This window comes from Leopardus geoffroyi, chromosome B1 (assembly GCF_018350155.1).
Source record: "Leopardus geoffroyi isolate Oge1 chromosome B1, O.geoffroyi_Oge1_pat1.0, whole genome shotgun sequence".
Taxonomy (NCBI): Eukaryota; Metazoa; Chordata; class Mammalia; order Carnivora; family Felidae; genus Leopardus; species Leopardus geoffroyi.
The window spans coordinates 32,306,308-32,330,766 of NC_059327.1; the positions used below are offsets into that span (position 1 = coordinate 32,306,308).

At 44.3% G+C, this 24,459-nt stretch overlaps 3 protein-coding genes across 5 annotated transcripts in view; 2 read left to right on the plus strand and 1 right to left on the minus strand.

Moving 5' to 3' along the window:
- KCTD9 (potassium channel tetramerization domain containing 9) overlaps positions 1-5,275 on the plus strand; it is a 37,464-nt gene extending 32,189 nt beyond the window's left edge. Inside the window, exons 10-12 of the mRNA XM_045456773.1 lie at positions 205-310; positions 1,024-1,157; positions 3,391-5,275. Coding sequence (XP_045312729.1) covers positions 205-310; positions 1,024-1,157; positions 3,391-3,507 — 357 coding nt within the window. The 3' untranslated portion in view covers positions 3,508-5,275. The remainder of the gene's footprint in view (positions 1-204; positions 311-1,023; positions 1,158-3,390) is intronic.
- Positions 5,276-9,778: 4,503 nt separating this feature from the next.
- On the plus strand, positions 9,779-14,119 carry GNRH1 (gonadotropin releasing hormone 1). 2 transcript variants are annotated; one of them, XM_045456776.1, is made up of 4 exons: positions 9,779-9,827; positions 10,153-10,294; positions 12,142-12,237; positions 13,916-14,119. In XM_045456776.1, the coding sequence occupies exons 2-4, from the start codon at positions 10,154-10,156 to the stop codon at positions 13,955-13,957; spliced, it is 279 nt and encodes a 92-aa protein (XP_045312732.1). In that variant the 5' UTR covers positions 9,779-9,827; position 10,153; the 3' UTR covers positions 13,958-14,119. The 2 variants fall into 2 exon arrangements, with proteins under 2 accessions (XP_045312732.1, XP_045312731.1); XM_045456775.1 differs by lacking the exon at positions 9,779-9,827 and adding an exon at positions 9,847-9,923.
- A 4,023-nt stretch (positions 14,120-18,142) lies between these two features.
- DOCK5 (dedicator of cytokinesis 5) overlaps positions 18,143-24,459 on the minus strand; it is a 227,698-nt gene continuing 221,381 nt past the window's right edge. For both annotated transcript variants that reach the window (XM_045456779.1, XM_045456777.1), the window contains 3 exons: positions 23,976-24,114; positions 22,894-22,997; positions 18,143-22,312 (listed from right to left, as the gene is read on the minus strand). In XM_045456779.1, the coding sequence (XP_045312735.1) occupies positions 22,208-22,312; positions 22,894-22,997; positions 23,976-24,114 (348 nt within the window). In that variant the 3' untranslated portion in view covers positions 18,143-22,207. The remainder of the gene's footprint in view (positions 22,313-22,893; positions 22,998-23,975; positions 24,115-24,459) is intronic.

Genomic DNA, 24,459 nt, shown 5'->3' on the forward strand with positions numbered 1-24,459 from the left:
CTGTTTCTTCAGAGTGGTTCTCAGCTCTTGGTTGATTCCAGTTAGAAAAGTCTTCATTATAAACAGAAAATAATTGATTGTGAGTGTATGGAATTGAGCTTCCTCCCCTTCTCTATTTTTTTCCTTTATTGTTTAGCCCATTTTTTTCTTTTCCAAACAAAATTCTGAATGTTAAGACGTGGACTTTTCTCTTTTTCTTGCCAGTGTGCAAATCTCCAGGGAGTCAAGATGCTCTGTTCTAATGCAGAAGGGGCATCCCTGAAACTGTGTAATTTTGAAGATCCTTCTGGTCTTAAAGCCAATTTAGAAGGTGAGATGCTATCTATAATTACATTTTCTAAGGTGAGAACATATCACAAAGTAAAAAGCCCAACAAAATAATTGTTACGGAAAAATCATGACCACTACGGGGGGGTAGATTTCTTCTGCCATCATACTTGGTCTCAGTCATGTGCTAGGCAAGAAGTTAGGGGAAATCCAGCCTCTACTATTGAATAAGGCTTCAGTTGGAGAATTAAATGTCAACATCTCGAACTTTGAAATTAAACAGTATATGCTTACAGTGACTAAAATGAATTTCAGTTTGCACAAAGCTAGGCAGTTTCTGTCATTTTTAGATTAATGTTTTATTTATGAATTTCTTATTGCTCTGTTGTGTCAGTGAACTGGTCACTTCATTTATTTGTATGTTTAGAATACAGGGGACTTACCTTCCTTATCATAAACTCACAGAAGCATATTATAAAAGTGCTAATTATCTTAAGACCGAATTGAATTCTTCCCTCAAAAATATAGACTAAAACATTCTTAATTCATAGAACAAGCAAACAGATTGTTAACAGTGAACGCTTTATATGTGTAAGTTGGTTGAGAGACTGAGATTTATGGTTCACGGAGTCCTTTTCCAAAAGTTAAAGAGCCTGTCATTCACCTCCATTAAGTAAACTAAACCTGCGGTTTTTTGAAGGGAGAGGACTATAAATACTTTGAAGTTCAACTGCTATCAAAATATATTCACTGTAGGTGCTAATCTGAAAGGTGTGGATATGGAAGGAAGTCAAATGACAGGAATTAACCTGAGAGTTGCTACCTTAAAAAATGCGAAGTTGAAGAACTGTAACCTCCGAGGCGCAACTCTGGCAGGAACGGATTTAGAGGTGAGTCACCAATGTCTGAAGAGCGTTTGGTAATCTACAGTTACTGAGCCTGTCCTGCAAAATGTATCGAGGTCACCAACAAAGTCATTGGCTGGTAAAAACTGCCAGGGAGCACGCCCGCACGGCCGGAGCGGTGTTCTCCTGTCGATTGCTTGTTTCAGCAGACGTGCCTCCCAGAGCAGGATTCAGTCACACGGGCCATGGGTCCCAGTTTCAGATTGAAAGATTCATCTGACAGTCGGTCGAAGCCGATTTCATTTGTCCTCTGTTCCTTGGGTCTCCTTCAAGTAGATGAGTTTGATGACTGCTTTACTAATCGAATTTAATTGTGTTTTTCTTCAGTTTTAAGTCCAGACAGAATTAAATGGGGCCAGATTATCTTTTTAACTGTTCGAGAAATGTCAAAGATATCCAGGTTTGAAATCAGGTTAAGAGAGAGCCTATTCTAAATTGGAATCGTGTTCTTTTTGAATCACGATTTGAGCTTTTAACTTTGCACGTCTTTTTCATCAGAATTATATACGTTGTCTTGATTCGCAAATGTAGCTGGCAGGCTCAAAGGCTGCCAAGATAGGTCTCTTGGTGCTGTCCCACAGCACTTTTTGCAATGCTGGACGCGTTCTAAATCTGTTCGGGATAGGGGCGCCTGGGTGGCGCAGTCGGTGAAGCGTCCGACTTCAGCCAGGTCACGATCTCGCGGTCCGTGAGTTCGAGCCCCGCGTCGGGCTCTGGGCTGATGGCTCAGAGCCTGGAGCCTGTTTCCGATTCTGTGTCTCCCTCTCTCTCTGCCCCTCCCCCGTTCATGCTCTGTCTCTCTCTGTCCCAAAAATAAATAAGCGTTGAAAAAAAAAAAAAAAATTTAAATCTGATCGGGACAGTCGCCACCAGGCGCTGTGGCCGTTGAGCACTTGAAATATGGCCAGTGTAACTGAGAAACGGATTTTTAAATTTTACTTAATTTTAATTCATTTAAATATAAGTAGCCACAGGTGGCTGTTGCCATCATATTGAACAGCACAGCCTTATTATCCAGGAAAACCTGGCATAGATCGGATTGGAGAGAAGAGTGGGTCAAAATTTGGCTTGTCATTGATTTTTCCCTTTTAATGTTTCTGCTTTGTTCTCTTGACAGATCTTAGCAGTAGAGTGGCAGGCCCCATTAAACTTAAAGGCAAAAAGAACCTGCCCAAGGCCAAAAATAGAAGCCTATTATAAGCACAGTTCCTTAATTTTTTATTCTTTGGTACTGTCACCAAAAATGATGATTTTTTTTCCCCTTGGTTTTAGTTACCATGTAGGTAAACACCAGAAGTCTTCCTGATGGCAACTGAATGCAGACTAGTCAGGTTGACTGTTTGAAGGGCAGCTGGTGACATTCTGTCCTAAAAGGTTATGTGCAGTCACCCACCATCCCCAAGGACTTACCCACGATCTGTCTCATCTGCCACTCTGTGATCTCAAGAGAAATTTAAAAGCAGCTTCCAATTGTGGTGGTAGTTACACTGTTGTATATACATTTGTTAAAACTCATTGAACTGTGCACATAATTTGGGGTTTTAAAAAAAAAAGCAGTTCCCTGCTATAAAAATGTTCGAGTTGGCGAATGGAAAAACCTATTATAATGTAATTAGTAAGTAAGATCTCTTTCTCTCAGTTGTTTTCTTTTTAAATTTTTTAAACATCTATTTATTTTTGAGGGACAGAGCAGGAGCAGGGGAGGGGCAGAGAGAGCGAGAGACACAGAATCTGAAGCAGGTTCCAGGCACTGAGCTGTCAGCACGGAGCCCAACACGGGGTTCAAACCCACGAGCCGTGAGATCATGACCCAAGCTGAAGTCGGACGCTTAACTGACTGAGCCACCCAGGTGCCCCTCAGGTTTTTAGGTTTTTTTTTTTAATAGTGCTTACCTGCCCTGCCTTTTGTTGTCCTCAGATTGTGGTAAATTTGCATAGATAATATTTATTACGTTGGAGTCCATTCTGGGTTTTAAATGACCGATTCTAAAAGATGGGAACAGAAGAGACACACTTCCTCTTTAACCTCTGTTTGTCAGTATTTGTGACTTGTCAGCCTGACCGCTCACCCAGAGAAAACAACTCCAGCTATAGAAGAAAATCTGACTTTTTTCTAACACGGCAGTCTTCCAGAAATAACAGGGTTTCATGACGTTGCAACATTTTCCTCACGTGCCCCAGGAATCTTAGTTTCATGAATATTGTTTTTGTCTTGCAGAATTGCGACCTGTCTGGGTGCGATCTTCAAGAAGCCAACCTGAGAGGTTCCAACGTGAAGGGAGCTATATTTGAAGAGATGCTGACCCCACTACATATGTCACAGAGTGTCAGATGAGAATTTCAGGGCCGGAGGAAGATGCCCAAGATGAAAAATGTTGTCCTTCTCACTTTTTTTTTTTTCTCCACCCATTCAGTTGTCTAGAAGAAGTAACACTGTAAGGGAATAAAAAACAAACAAACAAAAACCCATTTAGAGGATTATGCTTGTTCTCAACGGTGCATAAAGGAAAAAAGTGACTTTTTTCCACATTCTGATTTTAACAGAGAAGCACTCATTTAATAGATGTAGAGAAGCTAGAGTAGCTTGCTGCCTTTTGAGCGGAGTTAGGGGGATTTGGCTGGTTTTATGACCAGAAAGAGGATCTGTTATATTTGCTTTTAAATAGGCATGATGTGGAAATACCCTCTTGGTTTGAAATGTATTCTAGGATTTTAATTTATGAAAAGCACAACATATGCAATTATATTTATTGAATCTCTAGATACAGTATGGATATTTAAATTGTTAAACTACGAAAATTTCGAAAAGGTTCAGGTTTATTAATAGCTTTAGTGATGCCTCCCCTACTCTACATACCTGTCATGCCATATGAATATGGTGAGATCAGATTCCCCAAGGCTCTCTTTTCAGGTTCTTGTAACGTTTATTTTTTAGAACAAAACAGTAGCTAAATTAAATCCTCGGTTCTTACTGATTGAGACTGAGTGAAAGAAAAGACCTCAATGTCAGCTCAAGTTAAGGTGGAACTCTCCAGATGGACAAAGAATTTACCTGTCGCTACAACTTTTAAATGAGCATCCTTAGAATTTCATTCTAAGCAAGTTCCACTCAACGCCGAACCAGGCGATTTTATCAATTTACACTACTAGCCTTGTTTTCTCCTGTACAGTCAAAAGAAGCATAGGAAGTATATGTCAGAACCAAAAAACCAAGGTGCATTGTCAATAGTAATTTAATTCAAATGCTAAATAGTTTCAACAGGGCCAGCTTAGAAATAGGCATTAAATCCCAGTCCACGGTCATCTTTTGGAAATCAACAGAATGCCGTTAAAACCCTACAAGGGGAAGGGAAGCGATTTTAAATTGGCAATTTGATGATAGCCACCAAAAAACTTCCACAAAAATAAAGGCGTTGGACTGGTCCGAGATGTAATACCAATGAGTCAGCACCTGTGGTTCTTTTACTTCTTTCTGATTTAGTTCAAATTCTAGCCTGCTTTTCTTGAGTCCTTCTCTCTGCAATAGCAGAGACAGGACCTGTACTTCCTTACCAATAACCCGTTGTCCTTATGTCTACCCCAAGAGCAGGGATATAAGCTGTGGCCAAATAGGTTCTGAATTCTACAGACTCATCAGTTTGAAGCAATGAATCAGTAAAAACGACTTTGTCTCCTTTGGGAGAATGACGCGTGTTCAATATTTACGTAGCTTATTCTTCTATATATACGTATGCAAAGCTTTCCTTAACGGTAAAGGGTGCATATGCGTAGTGAGAGCTCGCACCTTTACAGGTGAGGGAAAGCAATTTCAGAAATGAATTATTTTCTTTGCTTTATTATTTTTACCAAGACAGAGAAGTATTGTATTGAGAGATATCTATTTTCATAATCAATATGTGCCTAAATTATATTTAAATCATTTCACTCTGTACTATATTTTCAATAATTATAGAATGTGTTTGTTCATCCACTTAAGGGTACCTCTGTAGACATAAACCTAAAAATGCAGAAGAATCTGAAAGGTCTAAACATGGTATGCTTAGAAACTGCAGATTTTGGATCTAATGTATACTGCATTAATAAACGATGTGAAATGTTGAAAAGGAGTTTCTAGTTGTACTTTTGAAAATCGACTCTTGACCATATTTCACTTACATTTCTTCAGCATTAAGTTGATGACCAGCCCCGAGGGTCTGGGTGGAGAAGGAAATCCAACACAACGCTTATAATGGATTAGTCTGAAAGTGCCATTCATGCAAATTTACCCCTTTAAGCATGGTTTTTTTTATGACCCTCTTTTTTAAAATCTGCCATGCTAACAACACAGGTTCAATTACAAGACTTCCAATGGTTCATTTGTGTTACTCTTTAGCTGATGAACGTTACAAGTTAGACTTATTAGGTTGGTTGAGTACATTGTCCCCAAAACATTCTCACCTGACTCGTAGGAGAGAGAATTTTGAGGCAGGAGTTTCAAAAGAGTACAACTTCTAAACCTAGTGATGGAACTTGTCTGTACACAGGTAAAAATACAATTGGGGGTGGGGGACTAGAAAATCTAAATCAGATTTTGCATACTGATAAAATTCAGTACTCCTTTAATTATTTAGAGCCATATGTATTATGCTGTAATATCTAATTCAACTACGGTTTCAAAGAAATTTTAGTAGGAAATAGTGTAAATTCACTTTCTTACGACAGTGATTTACTATCAAATCAAGGCATGGAATATTTTCTCCAGTTGCTCATTTTATGAACGGGTGGTTTATACTATAAATCTACCCCCATGTCAACTTCAAATCATGTTTAATGAAAAGCCCTAGAATTTTATTGAATTTCCAAGGAGGTATTATCTTTAAAATTAAAAAGGTCCACCTCTACAAAGAAAAGTGGTTATTTTCTGCATAAAGCACCTTATGCAAGGATTAATTCTCTGAAAGCCTTTCACAACCTTTAAATATGTCAGCAGGAGTTCACCACGGACCCTTCCTGCTGAGATTTTACATTAGGGCAAAAGAGGCTTGCGTCTGTCACTCATCAAGATTGCTAAGTCATTACTGTGGCATTTCAATAATTTTTAGGTGTTTCTTTTAAGGTTGAAAATGAAACCATTTTCCCTCTAAAGCCATATACTTTTTTTTTTCTTTTTAACGTTTATTTTTGAGACAGCATGAACAGGGGAAGGTCAGAGAGAGAGGGAGACACAATTGGAAACAGGCTCCAGGCTCTGAGCTGTCAGCACAGAGCCCGACGCAGGACTCGAACTCATGGACCACGAGATCATGACCTGAGCCGAAGTCGGACACTCAACCGACTGAGCCACCCAGGCGCCCCTAAAGCCACATCTTTTAAGACCTAGAAGTTTCTAAATTGAGAAAAAATTTCTGACAACTATGAAATCCAATACTTAAACCCAGTTTACTAAATTAAGCTTCATGATGAATGGATCTATCCTTGGAACTATGAAAAGATTCCAGGGGCACCTGGGTGGCTCAGTTGGTTAAGCCTCTGACTAGCTCAGGTCATGATCTCGCGGTTTGTGAGTTCAAGCCCCACGTCGGGCTCTGGGCTCTGTGCTGACAGCTCAGAGCCTGGAGCCTGCTTCAGATTCTGTGTCTCCCTCTCTCTCTGCCTCCCCCCCCTCCCCACGCCCCACACACTCTCTTTCTCCTTCAAAAATAAATTAAAAAAAAAGAGAAAAGATTCAAAGTGTGTCCCTAAACATCACAATTCCATTAACTGCATATTCAATCTCTTCCTTGGTACTGCAGAAAATAAATTTGGCCTTTGCCCTTCAGATCTATGTGATCTAAGGAGATGCAGATTTGGCATCGCGCATATTGAATAAATTCATAGACCATGCCACTGTGTTCATCTAAAAATTTCAAAACCTGTTTCCAAAAATACCGACTGATAGAAATAACGTACAAGAAAGCCACTGATGCTTAACCAAAGCTAAGTGATTAACATGACCCTAAAGGTCAGGAGTCTTCACTCCCGTTTCCTTGGTCCTGCCCCAAGACCACATCTGCTGGCGCAACACTGAGAAGCACACTTCTTTTAGCAAATTGTCAACTGGGCAATCTAAGTGCCGTTCAAACATAATGAGCTCTTGTTGAAAAAGAGCCTCTCATTACCTTTGTATTTTAGTGAGATGAGATTACTCTCTCATGTCAGAATGGCACTTAAATTACTCAGTGTCTAATGAAATAATGAAAATAAGTTAAATCACATTATTTTTTTTTTTTTTTCTGAGATTGTTCACTGTTTGCAATTGTACTTAAAAGCTTATCTCCTTCTCTAGCCTATCATGAGACTCTGACAACCTCCACAGAAATGGCTGGGTAAAGAGCTTCTCTGGGCAGGAGAGCACGGCTCTTTATACTGACATCCTTGCAAATGTGATTCTTCTGGAAGAGTATCATGAATACATGATTGTCTTCCCCTAATTTACCCTTGGGCGATGACTGATTGGTTTACCAGAGGAGAAAACTGCCAATCCCGGCTCTAAAATGAACAAATATCTAGTTATTCTTAACCATTTTACTGTTTAGCTAATGTAATAGGCCTTATAGACAATTGTATATGAAGGTTTAATTCTATGTCAGATAAAACATAACTTTGATGCAGAAATAGAGGAAGCGTTAAGCCCAACTTTGTTTAAAGGCCCTTACTTTTGGGGCGCCTGGGTGGCGCAGTCGGTTAAGCGTCCGACTTCAGCCAGGTCATGATCTCGCGGTCCGTGAGTTCGAGCCCCGCGTCGGGCTCTGGGCTGATGGCTCGGAGCCTGGAGCCTGTTTCCGATTCTGTGTCTCCCTCTCTCTCTGCCCCTCCCCTGTTCATGCTCTGTCTCTCTCTGTCCCAAAAATAAATAAACGTTGAAAAAAAAAAAAATACGCTGTAAAACACGTTTAAAAAAAAAAAAAGGCCCTTACTTTTTAGTCATTCATTCAAATTTATCAAAGGCTGACTAATGCTAGGGATTTAACAGAAGTTTAGACGAGATGGGATCCTTGACCGTTATGAATTACAACCCAAGGGGTAAATTAGGGGAAGACAATCATGTATTCAAATAAAAGTAATAAAGAGTAATGGTTCTCTCTTTGCTTTTGTAAATGCTTATACTGTGTAAATAAAACATCCCCAGGGTACCCCCCTGGCTTGGAACACCTATCTGTAAAGTTTGGATAATGATATCCACCTGCTGGGACTGTTGTCCTAGGGGAGGCTGGTCTTACGCATGTGCCCGTACGTTTAGTATGTTTCTGACCTTTGTGTTCCCACTGCCTTTAGCACAGTGACTTGCCTATTTTAACTCTGTATCTACTAAAATGAGTCACACTGTGGCCCCAAGTAGGTTCTAGGTGGTTTTAGGCTTAGTATATTCTAACGACAGTGTTTCTCAACTTTCTGATGCTATCAGCAGGCTTTCAAGGTAAGTCAAGGAAGGAACCTGGTGGGTAGGAGACTGGGAAATTTTCAAACCCCCATTATCTTCTTCAGGATCGTATATGGGTATAGGTAGGGTGCCAATAATCCCTTCTTATTATTTATAAATCAGCTCCTCTTACAAATGAAGAACCAAAGGGCGGAGACCAGCTCCCAGGCATCCTGACTTAAACTCCTTTCTAAAATGATTACAGGGCTTCCTTTGTGAAAGCTTTTATGTGAGCCTTTAACATCACTTAAGGTACAGCAGCTGTTTTCCTGGAACTCTGGATAGGTCTGTTTCCTCAAGGGAATCCAACCTAGCTTGATTTTAATCTGTGAATTGTGGCCTCAGTACAAAAGTCCTGGCTGAGGTTTTAATGGCCAAGATTTAAGTAAATTGAACAGACACACCAGTGGGTGTTCCAATTACATACACTATTAAAGGGCCTTCTGGGAGGATTAAAACAAAAATCACTATTAAAAAAAAACAAAACAAAACCCATAGTCCATGTGGGGTATAATTTGCCAGCAGGAAAGATTTCAGTCCTGGAAAAGTTTCATATAAAAAGGAAGCTAAGACAATGAAAAAATCACAGAACTCCACTAACTCGAAGAGAAGCTCGGGATTCTTTTGGCTCTTGGTCCTCAAACAGGTAAGACGCTTTGTATTTCTAGCATGTGTTTTAGCCTGCACACTTTTGTCTCTCTATAGGGCATTTTGTACCCAACGGGCAAAGTCCAGGTGCATAGCATCCAAAGAAACCTTGACCTTCATGGTCCTTGTCACCCCTGGCCACAGCGATGCAGCCTTTGGGGAATTAATAACAACTCACGGACCCGTATTCGATTTCGTCTTTAGCCTTTTTCCCATCAGATGAACATTAACGTGAAGGCTTTGTGAGAATTCGTCATGTCACTAGCTAATTCGAGCCCGCCTTGGCCACGGAGGCATCTGGTCTGGGACTCGGTGCTTTGAAAGGTGTCGAGCTCTCTCCCGCGCTCACAGATGGTCCAGCCCACACTTGAGTGTGGAGGATACTCAGCAAAATGTAATTAGTGCCACAGCATAACCACTGAATGTCATACAACTTTATATTAGCCAGAGACTCCTAGCAGAAGCTACCTTTCCAAGCAGATGGCCCAGTTCTCTTTCTCTCAGCAACTGATAACAGTTAGCTGGAAACTAATCAGTTGAGCGGGGGCAGGGAATCTTAAAGCAAAAAGGTGAACTTGATAAGGGAAGGAATCAGGGGGTTTGGATAACCAAATAAATACTAAAAATAAAAAGAGACGAGCTTTGTACTGAAAAGCGCGGAGCATGTAAGTTCAAAGTCCGGCCTTTATCGCAGGTGGCTAGGAAATCCTGAAGGCGAGCAAGGGGGGTGGGGGGGGGGGCGGGTGTGTTTGTCAGTGTCCTTGGGTGAAAACGACAGCTATTTCTATCTTCCGCGGGGCTAGCATACAAACATCAGACTGCTCACCAAAGAGGTCTTTACTTCTTGCTGAACCCAGTCTGGGGCTCCTCTGACTGTTGCATCGTGTTCCTCAGAATGGAGGCGATTCCAAAACTTGTCGCCGGATTTCTTCTGCTGACCTTATGCGTGCTTGGCTGCTCCAGCCAACACTGGTCCTACGGCCTGCGCCCTGGGGGGAAGAGAAGTACTGAGAATCTGATTGATGCTTTCCAAGAGGTAAGTCGCTTTCATCTTCAAAACTGAGACGTGTGCCCCCACAGGGCTAGCCTGGGCTCCACCTGCCCTAGGCGTCCCCGGGGAGATGAGGCACTGCCAACCGCCAGGCCCATTCCCGCTCACAGTTCAGACAGGGACCAAGGAAACAGAGAGGGGGAACAACTCCAAGAGAACACGGCAACACCTGTGAAGGAGCGTGCCGCGTTCAGAGCGTCCAGAATGGCCAAAGGAATTCAAAACAATGCGACGGGTCCAAGGTCTCTAGAGCAAGAGGATTCCTTGGGATTTGGAAAGAAAATCTTAGAACCTCTGCTTTTTTTAAAATGTCATCTTGAAATAAATAAATAAAACAAAATGTCATCTTTTAAAAGTATCTATGATATGAGGTCAGTGGTACGTTTAAAAAAGAATTTTTTTTAATGTTAATTTATTTTTGAGACAGAGAGAGACAGAGCATGAACAGGGGGAGGGTCAGAGAGAGAGGGAGACCCAGGATCCGAAGCAGGCTCCAGGCTCTGAGCTGTCAGCACAGAGCCCGACGCGGGGGCTCGAACCCTCAAACCGTGAGATCATGACCTGAGCCGAAGTCGGACGCTAAAGCAACTGAGCCGCCCAGGCGCCCCAGTGGTACATCTTTGTAACTTGCAAATCAGTATCCTCACCAAGCGTGCGTGCCCTATCATTTCTTTTTACTGAAATGGGCATTTAAGCAAAGAACTTGGAGGCTGCTGGATAGAGGGGAGCGGTTAGCAAGCTCAGGGACACAAAATATATACTGGAGAATATGCTGGATTTGATTTCATGTAAATTAGATGTCAGTATTAGTACCAGCACTAACATAGGGCACTTGGTTTTTTATCTATGAAATGAGACTTCCTGGGGTCATGGTCACATGAGAGAGGCCTTAGATGTTAGTTGACTAAGCCCCAAAATGAAAGTGGGCTAATAAAAGGAAGTCGCTATTATTTCTTTTATTTTTATTTCTTTTTTTAATGTGTAGAAGACACAGACATTTTATTTATTTTCTTAATGTTCTATTTATTTTTGAGATAGAGAGACAGAACACAAGTGGGGGAGGGGCAGAGAGAGAGGGAGACACAGAATCCGAAGCGGGCTCCAGGCTCCTGGCGGTCAGCACAGAGCCTGATGGGGGCTCAAAATCACAGGCCGTGAGATCAGGACCTGAGCCGAAGTCGGACGCTTAACCAACTGAGCCACACAGGTGCCCCTCTATTTTTGTCTTTTAAGTTTGTGTATTTATTTTGAGGGGGGTGGGGAGAGAAAGAGAATGGGGAAAGGGCACAGAGAGAGAGAGCGAGAGCGAGAGAGCGAGAGAGAGAGATTGAGAATCCCAAGCAGGCTCCACACTGTCAGTATGGAGCCCAAGGTGGGGCTCAGACTCAGAAGCCTCAACATCATGACCGGATGACAAATTAATTGTCCCAGCAATTCGGGGCCGGGACACTTAAGACAGTGCAATCTGAAGTCTCCTCTCCACAGATTATATGTGAAGTAAATCTTATTTAACTGCGACATATTTAGTTAAAACTAGAAACTAAAAATCACCCTATTCACATCTCGAAGCTCCTAGACTTTTTGTATACCATCCCCTCAGGAGGTTCAAAGTACTTCATTCTCATCATCTCTCAGGAGAAAATATTCTCTCCTCATTACGGCCATTACCTCCAGAACCACTGCCCCCCCATCCATTCAATTGCCTGATGGAGCATCTATCTTCTTAGATAATCCTCTTGGCCTCACTTTCCACGCACAATCTTTGGTAGAAGTGGGAAACACCATTCCATTTCTTTATCTCCATCAGCAAGAATCTCCTTCTTTTTCCTCAGATAGCCAAAGAGGTTGATCAACCCGCAGAACGTCCGCGCTTCGAATGCACCATCCACCAGCCCCGTTCTCCCCTCAAGGACCTGCGAGGAGTTCTGGTGAGTTACAGTGGTGATGACATGGGGCCTTAGAGGTGAGCGACTCCTTGGTACCGCCTCTCAGGCTGTCCACACAGGACAACCAGCTCTCAGCCTCCATAGGCCTACCTTCCTGACTGCGTGAATTCCTCCCGGGGTAGGGTCCCACCATTTTGTGACGCCATCTTTCAGTACCAACGGCTAGAACCTTCTTTTTCCCCTTACACTGAAATCTCTCTGTAACCTCGATCTCATCTTGGTTCTGGCCTTTGGGATGACTGACAAATTTCTTCCCACTGTTATATGTCGGTTCTTCAAGTACTATTCATCAGCCCCCCTTCCCCAGACTATTCTAATCTAGGCCAATCCACACCTCTCCACCAGATTCCTTAATTCTTCACCAATGTTCTTGGTATGACATAGTTTTGCTCTGGAAAAATGAGGAAATCAAAAATGGTGCTCTCGTTGATTTTTTTCCTTTTGGAATAAAAAAAATTCCAAACTAGTAAATTTATAATTCAGAACCACATATTTGATTTCCAATTGGTTTTGTGTGTGTGTGTGTGTGTGCGCGTGTGTTTTACTTTCGAGGGCGAGCGAGTGAGAGCAAGCATGAGTCCAGGAGGGGGCAGAGGGAGAAAGAGAGTGAAAATCTTAAGCAGGCTCCACAGTGAGCACAGAGCCTGACTCAGGGCTCGATCCCAGACCCTGGAATCATGACCCGAGCCGAAATCAAGAGTCGAACGCTCAACTGACTGAATCACCCCGGCAGCCTTGATTTCTAGTTTTCTGACTGGATTATAACAACCTCCACATTCCCACCAAAAATGGGAATCTACTAACTTAATGCAGGTTTTTCATAACCAAACACAAGTATACAGAGAACTGAATATAGAAATTGAACCTTGAACTCACTGTTGGTGATCTCTGAGCTCCGCAGTCCGCGTATCTGCAGCACTTAGGGGCATTCCAAGTAGTTACCAGTTATGCCCAGGAGCAGGGAAAGCCTGAATAAATCATATATGAAGATAAGCTATAGTTTTCTTTTTCTCCGTTGACCTCAACTTCCACACCCACAGTTCAAAGAAAAAAAATGCAGACAGACATCTTTATTTGCTTTTTCTTTCTACTCCGACCTGCCACACAAAATAGTAAGCAGTGATATTTCCCAAGCACGACGTTAGAAGGAATTGAGACAAAAGCTAGGTTAATAGCAAATGGAGATCAGATCTTTCTTTCATCTCTTTCACATCCTATCCTTCAACTATTAATGTAGATTTTAGGTTTATTAAAAAACTTAAAAACACACGATCTGTTATCTAACACTTGCTAGTGCACAAAAATAAATGGGTCTCGGGGCGCCAGGGTGGCTCAGTCAGTTAAGCGTCCAACTTTGGCTCAGGTCATGATCTCACAGTTTGTGGGTTCAAGCCCCCCGTCGGGCTCCGTGCTGACAGCCCAGAGCCTGGAGCCTGCTTCGGATTCTGTGTCTCCCTCTCTCTCTGACCCTCCTTGGCTCACACTCTGTCTCCGTCTCTCTCTCTCTCTGAAAAATAAACATTAAAAAAAATTTTCTTTAAATAAATAAACGGGTCTCTTCTTTGTATATCGGTATTTTAGAAATTAAAATGTCAAAAGCATAATGGAATTCAGCTAGTAAAATCAACCTCGGTATATTGGTTGCTCACATATTTTTCAGGAAAGTCTGACTGAAGAGGAAACTGGGCAGAAGAAGATTTAAACCCACTGAGTCAAAAGGATTGTCAACACAAGTATAATTCTGACATTGCAATTTGTGACCCGTTTAACGTCTATCAATTGTGTGAATTTCAGATACGCTTATGCTAAATTTGCATATTTCACCAGGAAGTGCTGTGTTATGAATAAAGTGGCATAACTGTTACGTCTAGTGCAGAACTCTGGTGGGGGAGGGACCCTGTAGGCCCACAAAGGGGAGAACTCTGAGTCTGGGGCAGAGGAGACACGAGGTAACACCAAGTGGACATTATTGTTGACTAAAGGAAGCCCATGGCTCCCCTCCGCCACCACCCTGCCCCAAGAGCAGTCACCTATGGGTCCGGGCCCCCACATCCGACTCAGCAACAATCTTCTCTGGTATTGTAGCTTTATTTATTTATTTTTTTTTCAACGTTTATTTTATTTTTGGGACAGAGAGAGACAGAGCATGAACGGGGGAGGGGCAGAGAGAGAGGGAGACACAGAACCGGAAACAGGCTCCAGGCTCCGGAGCTGCCAGCCCAGAGCCTGACGCGGGGCTCGAACTCCCGGACCGCGAGATCGTGACCTGGCTGAAGTCGGACGCTTAACCGACTGCGCCACCCAGGCGCCCCTGTAGCTTTATTTTTGACCATACTCTGTGGAAGTGAGGCCTCAACCAAGGCTTCCTCCCACGTGGAAAGCAGCTCCCTTCCCCGGCTGTCTCCAATCCCTTTGAAAGTCAAGTGGAACTGGAGAGAGGCTTCGAGAGAAAGGAGGCCCTGATGGGCTCCTAGTCCCGGGCTCCTTCTGGCTGCACGTGGCCTCCATGTGTTCACCACGGCGAGCGGTGCAGGCCCAGGCTTGGGACCCAGGTCTAAAAATAATCGTGTTCATCTGTCGTTACCTTTTGGGGATCGCTCGTGAGAAATGCTACGGAGTATAGCATCTTCCCTCGAAAGGGAGGAAACCAGGGTTTGAGGGATTTACTCAGTTCTGTCGGGGTTGCACGGGCAGGGCTCCCCTATTGCACCACGATGAACAGCTGATGGTATTGAACTTGAGAGCTAGCACCTCTTTTGTTAATTGGTTATTTTGTTCATTGCAGCTGAAACAGGTTCCTGGGGCTCGTGTATCTACTTGGTTTACTGGGGACCAGTTTTCCAGGAGCCCCAGACACTGATACCAGTTCTCAATTATCCTCGTAACTTCCAAGTGATTATGAGACCATTTGAAAACCTTAACTTTCCGATAAACCACCTGGTGGCACAGCAGCAAACTGTGCCCACATTCACATGGCCACGATCAAGGTCCTTTCCTTCTTTCAATCAAGGTGCCTTTCCCCTCCTCTCCCTGCCCCCCCCCCACCCCACCTCAAAAAAGGGCCCGTGTTAAGGAATTTGAACTGGAGTCAGAAGCAATCCATGGGGGGAAAAACCCTCCCTTCTTCAAAAAAAAATTTTTTTTAATGTTTATTTACTTTAGAGAGAGACAGAGAGAGCACGAGCAGGGGAGAGGCAGAGAGAGAGAGGGAGACACAGAATCTGGAGCACGCTCCAGGCTCTGAGCTGTCAGCACAGAGCCTGACATGGGGCTCGAACTCACTGCGAGATCACGACCTGAGCCGAAGTCAGAGGCTCAACCGACTGAGCCACCCAGGGGCCCCGAAAACCCTCCCTTTTTGATACAGATCTGCCCAATGCCAGATTGCCCAAATATCTCCATGTGAGGAATCTCTAAATCTGGATCAGAGAACCTCCCTCCTCCCACTTTAATAAAATTAGGCAGAGATGTGGGTCCACAACCTACTTTACGGCACAAAAGTCAAAACTGCATCATTTGACTCACCGATACATACAAGGCAGGATGAGAAGCTTCCGTCTGCCAATCACTCAGAGACTGGCACACATTTTTTTTCATCGCTATTTTTGTTACATTATTTTTGTTAACAGTAAAATCATTATTTTTGTTAATAAAAGCAGTACCATTTGCAATCTTTAGTTAACACACTGGAAAAAAAAAAAAGAAACACAAACAGGGCAACGAGGTCACTTTGGGGGAGGGGGAGGGGCAGCCGGAAGGAGAAAGAGATTCTCAAGCAGGCTCCGCCCTGTCAGCTAGGAGCCTGGAAATCACGACCGAGGCGAAATTAAGAGCCAGATACTTCACCCACTGTGCCACCCAGGCGCCCTGCCCCTTCGTTTTTACATCCTGTTTGGAGTCTCGGCTTTTCTTTGCCAAGGCTTGTCTTTGGGCAATTTCTTTGCGGGCAGCTGTGGGCTTCCCTGAATGGGTTACAAAGATGCTCATGAGCTCGGTGGCTTGTGACTCCCCTGAACATGTTGGGTATTTGGTTCTCAAATGGCCCAATGCCTAGGGACGAGGAGAGCAAAGATGACCTCTTTATGAACATTTTAAACATCTTCCTGGATCTGAACAACCCACGACCTCATCAATGCTGCTTCCAAAAGAAGCCTTCCCAAATGAAGAGTGGGGAACCATACCAAACGCTCTCTTTAACGAGAGAAGTTCTCAAACAGATAGGGCTTTAAGTGTTTACCAAAAGGAGCGGCTTGAAGATTAGCCATTTTCGCCAAGGGTTTAGTCTTCCGACAATAACTGGGAAAAAGCCAGCAATCACGGCATGAGACAAGAGCATTTATAATTTTTTAAAAGTGTTTATCTTCGAGAGAGAAAGACAGAGTGTGAGCAAGGGAGGGCCAGAGAGAAAGGGAGACACAGAATCTGAAGCAGGCTCCAGGCTCTGAGCTGTCAGCACAAAGCCCGACCTGGGGCTCGAACTCACAAACCGCAGTGGCCTCCATGAGCTCAAGTTGGATGCTCAACCACTGAGCCACCCAGGCACCCCTATAAATTTTGACAGTGGACAATGCTCTAAAGATTTTTTTGTTTGTTTTGAGAGAGAGAGAGAGCAAGCCTGGGAGCAGGGAGGGGCAGAGAGAGAGAGAGAGTGAGAGAGAGAGAATCCCAAACATTCTCCATGCTGTCAGCACAGAGTCCGCCGATGCAGGGGCTCGATCCCACAAATCACGCGATCATGTCCTGTGCTGGAACAAAGAGTCAGACGTCTGATGGAGCCACCCAGGTGCCCTTAAAGTAATATTTCTCTCTGGAGACCCTACACCCAAAAAGATTTCCCAGGCTTGGTGATTCAGTCTTGGGGGGTCCAAACCATTTGCATATTGAACATGCCACGGCTGCTTATGTACACAGTGGAGCGTTATTGCTCTAAAACGCACTAGATGGCAAATGGTTAAAAGTTCTGAGACATTTTCTTAAAAAAAAAAATCTTAGGCATAAGCCCAGGACTTAAAACAGGGTGGCTATTCTAACTGAAGTGTGGTTGCCCCCCTCTCTCCAACGTGACCCACCACCAGCAGGGAGTCGAAGCAATGAACATCCATTTTGGACACCGATTTTTTTTTCAAGTTGTTGTTTTCTCTACGTTAGTGGTGTTCAGCCTTGACCTAATGCTGGAATAACATGGGGGAGATTTTATTGATTTATTTTTTAAAGTTTAGTTATTTTGAGAGGGAGACAGAGCACAAGCAGGGGAGGAGGAAGGAGGGAGACAGAGAATCCCAAGCAGGTGCTGTGCTCTCAGCACAGAGCCCAGTGAGGGCCTCGAACTCACAAACCAGGAGATCATGACCTGAGCTGAAATCAGGAGTCGGACGCTTAACCTACTGAGCTCCCCAGGCGCCCCAGCAGGGGGAGATTTTAAAGGAATATGGCGCCTGGGTCATACTCCCCTCTCTTGGAAATTGATTTAATTGCTCTGCGGTACAGCCTCTTCTTAGGTGATACTAACGTTCAATCCAGTTTCAGAATTGGGTCCTATCCTTCCCTAGTAAGATATTAGCTACTCCTTTTACTTCCCTTCAACTCTGCAAGCCAATGAATGAAGAAACAGAACCCATCTTATAAACGAATTGTTGTCAGAAGCCATCAGCTCCAATGGCAAAGGGATGGATGGAGGGGGGAGAACCAAATGGTCTGCAGGTTTTATGGCTTCCAGGCAAAGATGACTCCATGACCCCACAGCACGAGTCTAAACAGTAGACTCGTAACGAAAGGCGCCCAGAGGGACTGGGTGTGATGTGTCGCGAAGGAGGTGTCAATAAAGAAAAGCCCAGGAATGATTTTGTTTCTTTAACATAAAGGCAATAACAAACTAAACACAATAAACTTCAAAATACATTTCCGTTTTTAATTTAAAAAATAAATAACAGCAAATCTGAACAAAATTTTGCTACTTCAATGCACATCTCCCTAACGGGCCATGTTTGAAAACCAACTAGTTTATAAAATCCTGGCAACAGAGCCTTTGACAAAGTTTGCATGAACAACTCACAAAACTGGACTACTAGAGGAGTTTAGGCAGCATATGTGGGAGACCGGCTTTGGCTGGACTGTAAGAATCAGCCTGAAATCATCAACTTAAGAGGAAAACTATCTTTTTCCTTTTGTAGATTAAAACTGGTGGTTCCACTCTCAACCCACCCAAAGAGGAACTTACCTTTTCCAACCAATTTTAAAATCCCACTTGGTCAATGGTGCACGGACCTAAAAGCTGTTGTACAGAAACGTCGTTCGTTTCCTTTAGGTTCTCTCTCTTTCTCGTTCACTTAGAATCGAAGAAAGCTAGAGCCGAAAGGATTCTAAAAATCACGCAGCCTCAAATAAGTATCTTTGTTTTACATGAAGAAATTGGGGCCCAGGAACTGACTACAAATTGACTTGTCAAAAGATACGTGGTCTTTTCTGTCCTGTTTTGTGTTGATGGGGGGCAGTTTCCCTGCTTTTTTCATTATATCCGAGAAGCGAGAGGAAGGAAGGGACAAATGTCAAAGGCCTTCCAGATGCCTTTTGCAGGACAGCACGGACACGAGGGGACACTCTGGGGTGCTGGATGTGGTCTGGGTCTGGATCTGAGAGGTGGCGACACGGTATACACCTATTTAAAGTTTCGTCCATCTGTACCCCTGAGATCTGGGTATGTGACCATACGTACGTTAAGTCATGTCTCGATTTTAAAGGAAGAAATCACCCCATAATCTGGGCGCTGGGGGAAGGGGAAGGTTCCCGAAGCTTGGAAAACGTTAACAAAGGTAGACTGCTACCTCGGATCCTGCTTTATCTCATTTGTCTCAGGGATGTGTGGGGTGGTGGCATTTTTCATGGGTCTCCCTGATGGGAAAAAAATGACACCAATTCTGGAATCCAGGTGTGAAGGCGGAGGAGGGAGGGGCCCGTGACCCAGCAGCCTTATTTAAGGTTTCGCTTTCCTCTAATCCCACCGTCTTGCCAACCCCACGGTACGACACAGGCTGTATACCAGGCTGTCCCCATTGAACACAGCGAATTGCCACTGCCCAAGGGTTTCGTATGGCATTGGGCATTCAGTGAAAGATTAATAAATGTTGAATAATAGTTTTCAATTCTCGAAAGAGAAAAACAAACTCAAAGGAAGACAAGTCACCAGAACCGAGAGAAAAGAAGGGATTGAAAAAAACCCCCATAAACTAATATCCACAAAGGTTGTGACGGTTGGGGGGGAGGGGGGGTACTTCCAATGTCGCTCAATACTGCAGGGTTCTTATCAAGGAAAATAAAGTCCAGCTCTTCCGCCTTTTATTCCCAGCCCCTCATCTCTCCTATATGTAAGGTAATCGTACGGCATTTCTTTTGTAGGACAGACATCATTTATGATCTTTTGTCCGACGTGACTTTTTCTGACCCAACGGTTTCCCAAAGGAGATAAAACTTCCAATGTTCCCTGTAATCTGTGATTCACTTCATTACCTAGAATCCTTTCTATTCAGGCAGCAGAGACCCAGCATTTCCATTAATGTGGAAGGGGAATCATATGGAAAGACAGACTGTATTAAAAAAGGGCACTGGTGTGTGGGATTTCCCCAGCCTCCTCAATCAAAAACCACACCGCAGAACTCGCTTGCGCTACTCTGAAAGGACCTGCTTGGGGCTTGGGATTTTTTTTGTGACCCAGTTTACATCTTTCTCTTTTCAAAGGCAGCTTGAAAAATACGGTGAGTGAGGCCTACAGGTCCCCGCTAGCCAGTCTGCGAGGCAACATCTCAGAAGCTGCTCTGGGCTCCACAGAAGCCCAGTATAACCTTTCCATTCCTTCTCTTTGTTCTCCTGCGTGCCTTCCACTAATATCCTTCCCGGTTCTTATTACCGCTTCTTCTTGAGTCATAAATAATTACTCCAAAAGGCGCCATCTTTGCAAAAGGGGCCGTATGCGCACAGCTCATTGGCACTCACGTTCCCAATTACGTTGGGGGAAAAAAATATACGTGCTGTTCGCTGGTGGCGAATTCCAGATCTTACTCGGGGCCAGGAGAGATAAGAAAGGGCCATGTCGCACCTACTGCGTCACAGGGTCGTCCTCAAAGGGAACCTCACCTGTGTGGTGTTATCCCTGTTTCGACAGGTAAAAGAAATGAAGGCTCAGAGGACTTCAAACACTTGGAGGGAGTCTCCAAGTTAATGGACGACATAGTTGGGATGGTGTGAAATGAGATGGTGTCCTTCCAAAGCCCAGGTTCTATCTGACCCCCGGATAGGCTCTCCTGAGTAGGGGTGAAGCACGACCTTTTCCTCACCTCTTTTAAATGCGCACTTATGCTAACTGCCTGAGTGAGGCTGGCCACGTCGCAGAAGGTTTACACGTTCCTGACTCTGTGAAGAATTAGTAGGTCTCTCCTCAGAGGGGTGGCGTGGAAACAGGCCCACAGAGAGGCAGGCAAGCAAATCCCGGAGGTGAAATCTCTCTCTCCTCTCTCTACCGCGGCGGGGAAGGGGATGGGGCCTGGTTGTGGAAGGGGTCTGGTGAGTTTCCCTAGAGGCTGACCTCGGGGACCCACCCCAAGTTTTCCACTTTGTCATCAACACCCAAGTAGGATAGAAATATCTGGGACATTTCCACTGTTGTTCCAACTAGGGATAGCTATCATCATGGAGTTTGGCAGGGCCGTCTTCTCGATCCAGGCGCTATCTGGGGAGAGAGCCTCAATTAGCAAGCTGGGTTATTAGTGAGCATGTGTAGTCAGACTTTCTGTGTTGAGCCTCAATTTCCTTTTCGACAACACGAGGGGGTTGTCTGTATGACCTTGAAGGCCCTTCTGGCTCAAAACGCCTTTCGCCTTGTGTGGTTGTTGATGTGTGCGTATGGAATATTGGACCATCGAAATCACCCCATTTTCTTCTTCGCAAAGGAGCACTGACATTAGTACCATAGACATGTAATCGAATTAATTCCACAATCACGAGGAATAAATAATCAAAGGGAGATATTGCACTGTATTCTCCAGGGTAAAATCAGGTTGCGGAGAGGGGCTGCTGAGCCATCCAAATGGGACCTGGAAGGGAAGCTGTTGAACCTGGGGCTTCTAAGGCCCTTCTGTCCCGTGATTTGAGCTCAAAGGAGATACCAGGACAAGAAACTGTGCAAAAGAAAGAGCTTCAAGTGAGTCTGTAGCGGGAAGGAGTTACTGCCTTGTGCTGAGGGCCGTTAGTCGGGAGCATGAGGGGCTCCTGGGAGGGGGTGGGGGCAGCTTTCCCGTGCCACACGTGGCGGGGACGGGGGGGGGGGGGGGGGGTCGGTGGTGCAGGAGCTCAGACCTCACAGTGGAGTCCCTGTTTTTTCAACAATGATCACTATCCACACTTGAAGGTAGCCAATCTTCATTACAAAGACATTCTTTTCCTCAAAGGAGACACAGCAGACATCAGAAAGATAGGATTATTTCGGCTACTGAAGTACTTGAGGTGGGTCTCTTCCCATGTCACTGGGGACACGATGTGCCCACGTGAGATAAACGAAGTCTCAAGCATAGCTTTTCAGAAGCGACGCAAGAAATCCTTCCAAAGAGTAGGTTCCTGGGGTGCTCCGCCATCCCCACAGAAGAACTTATCCAGGCTTCTGTAGGCCTCAGTGGCTCTGCATTGGAGGCTGAGTTTACTAGTGGTGAGGGAGATCTCTCTTTTGAGAGACACACAGGACACGGCCAGTTTTAGAATTCCACGTGGAATGGAGAGGCGGCGTGGCCTTAGGCTTCTGTCAAAGAGAAGCCTTTCGAAGACCAACCAGTTCGGAGCTGGTGAACCTGACCCCGGATCAGGAAAGGTGGTCAGCAAGGGGCCCCAGGGAGTGAGGACAGTTTCACCTCTCAGGCATCAGGTGTTCAAGGTGTTCAGGAGTTCCAGAGAGAGAGAGGGGACAAGATCCTTATTGGGATCCAGGCTCAGAAGAAAGCAAGCCAGATTTCCGAGTTTTTGGAGGTGGTGGGGGTGGGACTTTGGCTTCTCTTCTGATGGGCAGTGGGGGAGCAATCTGAGGGAACAGACACAACAAGAACCAAATGAGTCTTCCCTTTTTTCCTAACCTGCCTTCTCCGCCACATTTCTGACATTGTGCTTTAGCTTCTAACTGATCTGAGTTTGTCTACACAGGCAAGAAGGGAAAGAAGACTGATTTATCCTCCCTTGTCCTCTCTGAGTTATCAGATATTCACCAAAATGTGATGTCCCCAATACTAGGGCTCTTGGCACACCTACGGTAGGTGCTCAATAAATATTTGTTGAATGAACAAAGGAAACTCATCAGAGGTCATTCCGTTCACTCAGAAGGAGTAAACTCTTCAAATGTGAGCCAGAACTCACGTCTTGGGTCACTCGCCTGTGCCCACAGTGACGTACAGAGAAAACCTCTACCTTCAGTCTGATGAAAAAGTCTACTTGGATTTCATTACTTCCCACTGCAAACTCCCCTGTTTTTATGGTTTCAGGAATGAATCAAGAGTTGATGAGAGTGACACATCTCTGGGAAACCTGCCCAGTAAAAAGCTTGGAAAACCGACCCTGCATTCCCATGAGTGGTGTTCTCTGACCCCAGGGCCGGCCGGTGTTCCCTACCTCTGTGGAGTTCCTCTGGCCGCTCTCATAGGGCTTGCTTTTGGGGGGAGGGGGAGGCGGGACACCAGTAGTCATCAGCCCATCTGTCTGCAAAGATGGCGAGCCTAGAAATGATACAAGTCGATGAAGGCAGAGAGAAGAACTCATCAAGGCATCTTATAGAACCTCTGCTTGCCATTTTACCACCTCAACCTGGTCAATCGAATTGCTAAGATCATAGGCTATGGTTTCTGTGGCCAGAATGGAAAAGATCTCTTGCCCCATACATGACAAATGTAGCACCGTTTACTCACCAGAAGGCTTCACACGAAGTTCTGAAGTAAAAATCCCATTTTTTTGTTCAGGGTTTTTACTATTACGCTGGAGATAAAAGACATTTTCTAGAACTTATGGTGTTACTCTATTCTCTGATATTTCCCAAGGGCTTAGGAAAAAATGTCACAAAGTAACTGGTCGATAAATATTGGTTAAATTGAACTGAACTGTCTTAGTTTTATCATTTGAACGGTGCAATATCCATTTCCTCCAGGAAACCTTAACCTACTTATCTCTAACTCTTGATTGACTATTATGTCCCATGGGGCACAATGATTTATTCCTCCATTCTTTTTACCAAGGATACCTTGTCATTCTTCTCAGGCACTGTGTTATTGCTGATTCCCCAGGCCTGACTGTAAATGGTATATAGAACAGGTCTATTTCTTGTCCTTTTGGGGGATCCTTTCCTATACAAAGTACAGGCATATCGACCCAATAGTTTGTAAGTTACTTGCTTCCTGTCTGGTCCCCATCTGACTCTATCTCATTTATACCTTCACAATCGGAAAAGGAGTAGTGAGACCTTCTGGGTCACTATACAGAGAAGGTTAACGAGTCCCAACAACCCAAACACTCCTTCTCAAACTCTTGACTGTACTATACCACCCACCACGGAATGAATCAACTTTATAATAATCTCATATACAGAACAGTGGCTGTTCTGGCTACAAATTGCCCAGATCCATAAACATACTCTATTTCCTACTAAAACAGATATAAAGGATACGGCTACATCTCTCTATCTATCTCTATATAAAACTTACTTAGGGTCCTGGTAGCTTTAGGAGTGAGTGGAGGCGGGCTCAAGGGTGTTGACTGAGGAGGTGAAGAACCATGAAATGGCGTCAGCCGATTGTCCGACAACTGGAGACTCTTTGGCCTTTGTGCTTTTCTGGCTGGGCTCTAGTCGGGGTGGGGGAGGGGACACAGCAAAGCATTCTCATGGTGAAAAAGGCTGAGCTCATCAACGCTCTGAACAATCTTGCCCGTCAGAGGGAACAATTCCAGGAGCCATTCTTGAGCTTGTCGCCCTGCCATGTGGTGACCGTGGCAAAGACAAGCACAGGGAATCACTGAATCATGCTTTATTTTCTGGCCAGCCACGAGCCTGATTTTGACCACAGTTGGATTATGTTATTTAGGTTGGAAATGAGCCATCTTGATTCTCAGGGAAGGCTGGTCTTGCCTTCCTTGATGTGGCTCAGGAAGAAAAAAAGCACCTTTTTTTTTTTTTTTTTTTTTTTTTTA